This window comes from Condylura cristata, unplaced genomic scaffold (genome assembly GCF_000260355.1).
Source record: "Condylura cristata isolate star-nosed mole 26May11 unplaced genomic scaffold, ConCri1.0 scaffold00016, whole genome shotgun sequence".
Classification (NCBI taxonomy): domain Eukaryota; kingdom Metazoa; phylum Chordata; class Mammalia; order Eulipotyphla; family Talpidae; genus Condylura; species Condylura cristata.
Genome location: NW_004567117.1, coordinates 1847175 through 1853719, shown reverse-complemented (window position 1 = coordinate 1853719; position 6545 = coordinate 1847175). Strand labels below are relative to the sequence as shown.

The 6545-nt window shown below is 37.8% G+C and overlaps 1 protein-coding gene across 1 annotated transcript in view; it reads right to left on the bottom strand.

Moving 5' to 3' along the window:
* Positions 1-6545, bottom strand: part of AFG3L2 (AFG3-like AAA ATPase 2) — a 50527-nt gene that overhangs the window by 21483 nt on the left and 22499 nt on the right. Inside the window, exons 11-14 of the mRNA XM_004683970.2 lie at positions 5650-5803; positions 3970-4077; positions 3751-3876; positions 1941-2051 (exon numbers count right to left, since the gene is read on the bottom strand). Coding sequence (XP_004684027.2) covers positions 1941-2051; positions 3751-3876; positions 3970-4077; positions 5650-5803 — 499 coding nt within the window. The remainder of the gene's footprint in view (positions 1-1940; positions 2052-3750; positions 3877-3969; positions 4078-5649; positions 5804-6545) is intronic.

The following is a 6545-nucleotide window of genomic DNA, read 5'->3' as shown; positions in this document are numbered from 1 at the left end:
GTAAGTCCACAACCTAAGACAGGCACAGCCCCCTGACACAAAATCCCACATCATACTCGCTGTTTCTTGTAACAAAACAGAAACGGGGGACTGCAGCACCTTCCACATTAACCAAAAAGCTCAAGGGGTTCCAAGAGCAAGCCAAAGCAGCAGGGATTAGACTAGAAAAGAAATCCTGTGTGGGTTGTTTGTACCTTTGTACTGTAGAAAATAACTGTACATAGTCTGTACAACAAAGTCATACCATGGTAACAGTAGTTTTGCTGTGTTCAAGGTAACCCATTTGAGAGACTTTCTCAACTAATAATATATTAAGGAGTTTGGAAAACTAGAAAAAAAAATAAATGAAAAAACAAAAAAGATATAATCCAAGACAAATATGTACCAGTATTAAAAAGGTGGGTTACAGAGCTGAGTTAACAAGCCGTGTTTTTCCATAGATAAGTAGCTCTTGGTTGCCCGAAAAGAACCCTAAAATTCAAAGAAATTTTTGTTTTCTCATGATGCTATTCTAGTACAGAAAAATTGTTTGTGACTACTTTACAATAAACAGGCAAGTACCCATAACCTCAGGGAAGAGGCCCTATTCTCCTTGCCAGCCTGTTCTTCTTTACACACTTTTCTATGAAGCACTGAGATTCCTTTTGATTAAAATGGCACCACAAATAAGCAGTTTTCACCTGTCTCTACAGTAAATTTCTTTAATTCCATCCACAATTCTATCACCTTTGATTTTATCTTTTCATAATATATTTTTGGAGCACTGGCCAATTAATTCATTCAATATTTAGTTGCTTATTGAACCTAACCCTGGGGTTCAAACACTTCGCTATACTAGCTCTAGATCTTCACTGAACTCTCCATGAATATAACTTGGTACTCTCCAACCAACTGAAACTGCCATTGTCAAGTTACTAGGAAATCAATCTGGTTGTCAAAATTCAACCACCATTCTCCTTAATGTACTCACATTATTTGGGGCTGCTGCTGACATCACCTTTATAAGCATGTCTTAGCCCATCTTCCCCCAATGCCCAAGGTCTTTTTTAATGGCACCGCTTCTTTGTCTCATTCACTAAAGGAATCTTTCAGCCTGTGACACTGGCGCTGTGATTTTGCTGGCTTATTTTTCTCTCCTCTGCCACTTGAATGTAACACTTTGGCAACATGTAATGGTAGGCACCATTGTGCTGTGTGTCCTGCTTGTCTCAGAAGCAGGCATTTCTCTTGGAGCATTGCCTTCTTCCTGTCACCTGTAAAGTTGTCTTTTCATTGCCTACTGCCGTTGAGACTACCTAACATCTTTTATCTCATACATGTTAATGACTATAAGAATCTTGCCTCCTGTAGCCTGCCTTCTTTTCAAAGACAAATTCATCTTTCAAAATATCACTTAAGAAAAAGCCCACATTACTTCAATACTGACCACTATAACCTCTAAAAAGCCCTTAAGATTATGCTACCTAAAATTATTCAGAAGGAAAAAGATAAATAGCAGATGGTCTCACATATGTGTGGAATATAGAGAAGCCAAACAAAGAGTAAAGAAAAGTCAAAACAAGCAGCTAGCTGAAGAACTGAAGCATGCAGCAAAGGAGGAGGGGCAAAACAGGAGAGATGAACACAAGGGAATATGGTGATGGCTCACAAGTGGTGGGAAAACTATGGGAACTATAGTGATGTAAGAAAAAAAGTTTAATTCATAAAAAAAATTAATTAATTAAAAAAATAAAAAGCCCTTAAGCTCAACATTATAGACTTATATCTACTCACTGGCATGTACACAGAAAAAAAAGAGGACAGTGCCCAAGTAGACAAGGATGCCCTAGCTCCAGGCAGACAAACCGTTCTTTATTTTGACGTCTTGCCAGAACAGAAAATCCCTAGCCTTATATTCATTTTGCCCACCTTTTAATTTGAGTTAAATTCAGTTGCCTTACCACCAATGACTCGTTCAATTGCTTGTTCAAAGTGTTTTTGATTTATAGAATCTGAAAGGTGTCTTGCAGCAATCAAAGCAGCTTCATTACAGACATTAGCAACATCAGCTCCTGCAAATTGAACACAATTTACCCACCAAACTCATTAGTCACCCATTACAGTGACCAATTTCAGCAGATCTGATAAGAGTTTTATGTAAATATAATTCAGTTTGGTTCAAGTTAACCCTAAGCTATTCTAACCTGGAACAATTGTTAGAACTGATATACAAATATTAGTAGTTTGCAATTATAGGTTACTACTTCCCTTTATAAACAATATGTTTCATATAATAGAAAACAAGACAGTATTTTAAAATATCTATTAAATTAGTTTCATCATTTATTGGGAAAGGGACTTACATGGGCATTAAATGGTATGCTGAAATGAAAAGCATAAGCATTAAAGTAACCCAGTTCATTCAGTTAAGCATGTCAGAAAAGGCCACAAGTTTTATTTTTCCATTTATATAAAATGTCCAGAATAGGCAACTCTACAGAGACAGAAAAGTAAATTATAGGTTACCTAGTGTTAAAAGTGAAGGGAATGGTTGGTAGTAGATTCTTTCAGAATGATAAAAATGTTTTAAAATTACAGTAACAATTATACAACTTTTGTAGTAGTACCTTAATTTTATCTGAATAGAGTTGCTTAATTTAATAGATATTTTAAAAATAAATATTTTAAAATATTTAGGAATAGGCCCTCCCTAGTGATAAAGTGGGTTAAAGCACAGCACTTAGAAGCTAAAACCACTTCAGCATGAGTTCAATCCCCACCCGCCCCGGAGGTGATCCATATGGTAACCTCTCCTGACCCGCCTGCTGCTCCCCTCAGCAGTATACTTCGTTGATCTGCCTGTTCTGCTCCCTGCTCTGTCTCTGGTGAATCCTCTGGCCTGTACCCCAGTTCTGTATGAATAAATAAATAAATCTTAAAAACAAACAAACAAAAAAAAAAAACTTAGGGAATAGTGCCTCCCTGGTGGCCTAGGGGTTAAATCTCAGCATTTTCCCCACTAAGGCCAGAGCTTGATTCATGGACAGGAAGGTAATCCACATGTGGTGTAGCAGACCTTTCCAAGCTCTCTCCTGTTGCTCCCCTTAGCAGAACATTTCATTCAATAAATCTGTCAGTTCAGCTCACCAATCTCTCTCTGGTGAATCCGTTCATTCCCTTGCCCAAACTTCTGGCCTATACCCCAGTTCTTCTACACAAAAGAGTAAAATAAATAAATGCTAGATTTAAAGAAAGTAAAAATTTTAGGAGTAATTTTTATAACATTTATAGAGAAAATAACACAATGTCAAGGAATCTGTCACAAAGTAATACAGCAGCAGGGGAAGAGTTGGGGTATCATCAAGATAAGGCTGAGCAGAGAAATTTCTCACACTATTTCCTCAGTGTTTGTCTATATTTGAAATACTCCTTTGAATGCACACATTCTTGAATTGCTAGTAAGCAATTACAGATATTAAGTCATAAGCTACTAGAGAGCAAGGAAAGCAAATCATGTGTCCTCTGCTGTGCTGGTGGGGTAAGTATTTTCTGGTTAACCAGAAAATTACAATTTTTATTCATCACTATTTCAAGCATAGAGTATATTTAACCCCTTTAATGAAGTTTTTAGAAACAGGAAAGTTGTGAGTGTTTAGAAAAGGTAAAAATATATAACTAAGAAGCCCCAAAGTGAAAAGGAACAAACTAAGCTAGTATCTAGTAACTGTCACTGATTCAAAGACATAAGAAAGTATACTATATTCCACTCACCTGAAAACCCGGGTGTTAAGGATGCAAGTTTTCTTGCTAGCTTGTCCTTTTCCAGGGCACTATCCAGTTTTAGTGGTCTGAGGTGAACTTTGAAAATAGAGGCTCTTCCTTTTATGTCTGGTGGTCCTGAAGAAGTAATTTTTAAGCAGAAAAAATGACAATGAACAATTACATCTCTCCTAGTGAGAACTGGACTGAAGTCAATAAAAATCATCTCACCAATAAAGATCTGCCTATCGAAGCGCCCTGGCCTCATCAGTGCAGGATCTAGGATATCTGGGCGATTGGTACCTGCCAAGATGACTACATTTGTTGTTGTGTTAAAGCCTGAAAAGACAGTAACAAAGGTGAAATGTTATTAAATGACATGAGGCAGCAAGCAAGAGTATCTGTCATGAATGTATGAGCATTGCTACTGTAAAATATTTTTTCAATTTATTATCTAGTGTTTTTAAGTCACAAACCTAAATGATTTTCTTACTATTTATCTTGTTCTTGTGATCATATTCACATGCAAGTATACTTTTTTAAATTACTTTGCTTTATAGATTGAGTTTTTTACAAACTGATGTTTTGTGGCAAACTATGTGAAGCAACTCTGTCAGTGCCATTTTCCCATTGTACACGTTCACATCATACCTCCATATCACATTTAATTCAGGTACAGAAACTGTGCTTTAGACATGCTACTGCATTCAACAAATTATAATACAGAATAAATGTACACTTTTGTATGCACTGATAAACCAAAAATTTCATTTGACCTTGCTTCACTGTGATAATCACTTTATGATAGTGGTTTGGAACTGAATCTAAAATATCACCAAGTCATACCTGGATAAAGACTTAAAGCTTTAAGAATCAATTTTCTAAAGACAAATACCATACATTTTTATTTATCTAACTAGAAATTTAGATTATACTGTCAACTTTTAAAATGATGTAAAAATCAGAAAAACTAGGGCTGGCCCTCCCTGATGGCACAACAGGTTAAAGCATAGCACAATGAAGCTAGCCACATCCACTTCAGCATGGATTCGTTCTCCGGCCAGGGAGGTGACCCACATGGCGCAGACTTCTCCTCTTTACCCACTGCTTCCCTCAGTGGTGTACATCATCAGGCTGCCTGTTCTGCTCCCCACTCTGTCTCTGGTGAAACCACTCACTACCCTTGCACCTCTGGCCTGTACTCCAGTTGTGTGTGCATAAACAAATAAATCTTTAAAAAATATGATCAATAAAACCAAACTTGCAAATGTTTCTAAACTCCCTGAACTACAGGACAAATCACAGCATGTTTGAAAACAGGCATCCTCATCTCTGACCTCTACTTCAGGCTTAACTTTGCTCAGTTTTATCGGACATTGTTAACCATCAATGCCATGGCCAGAGCTTGTATCCCCAGGACCCTAGTACTAGAAGAGCTCTGAGCTCTATATGTGGGGACTAGAGGGGGGCTCTATCTTTTAGTTTTGACACTACACCCAGCTCAGAATTGTACATACATAGGTGATAGATGTACAATGCTTTCCTGAGCACGTCACATCCGCCTACCTCACAGCAAGCAGCACGGAAGTCACCTGAAGAACTGGCTTTCCTAAAATACTAGCTAACCTTTGTAATAAAAAAAAAAAAAAAAAGCTACTCTCTTAGTAAAAGGACATTTGGAATCTTCCAAATTCACCCTTAATTGCTCCTGAGTCTTCCTGATGCTCCAGGAATCACGAACAGTTCTAAGAATGGGACTATAATTCTTCTGATAAAAAAGAGCCTTTAAAAGGGATGCTTGTTTTAAACAATACTCCCCCCCCCCCCAAATATCAGTATGAGGATTCTCATTTTAGACGTGTAAAACAATTAGAAAGTTTAGTTTAAAACACAAAAGACATGAGAATTCACCATCCATTTCCACAAGTAATTGATTAAGGGTATTCTCCTGTTCACTCTGGCCCCCAAAGTTGCCTCTTCCTCTCTTCCTTCCCACAGCATCTATTTCATCAATGAAAAGAATGCAGGGGGCATTCTTCCGAGCAAGGGCAAATAAATCTCGGACCTGGGTAAAATATAAACAGTAAAGTCACTTAACAGCAAATATTACCTATTCTATAAGTAATATGATAGTTTCCATGCCATAGGGAGACAATGTTGGTATATATCTTAAGAGTTGCAAGTAGCAAACAAGTGGCAAATGTTGAGTAACTTGGTTGATAACTGATTTAAGGTAAGGACATTTTTTTTCTACAATCTCATAAATTAACGTTTATGTAATAAGCACTAATAGCTACTTTTCAACATCAACAAAATAACACTAGATAGTTTTCCCTTATAAAAGGTAACAGGTAAAGCTATAAACTTTCTAATTCGTTTAAAAGTTTAACAAATTACTCTGGGTTCTGCAGGAGGGTTGCCTGAATTACCAATGTTTTGTACCAATTTGATCGAAGAGGCCAAAAGGTGGGGTCCGCTCCCCACCCCCACAGTATACTCCAAAATCAGAGTCCAAAGAGCCACTCCACATACAGGCCCTACAAGCTGTTACTGAACAATTCTGCCTCACAGTTGCACCTGTGCATTACAGCAGTCTGGCCTATCGTGGTCCACCAGCCCAGGTCTCACCCAGGACTAGGCCAAGTTTCCAGGAAAAAGACAAGGCCATGGGCTGACCATCGATTTATGTATTGCTACAAGGGAGGAGTGGGAGTGATCAGAGCAGGAGGGGGAGTTGCATTAGGATGGATTATTGGTGGGAAGACGACACGTAAGGGGAACAATACCTATAGAAAGATGATCCATGA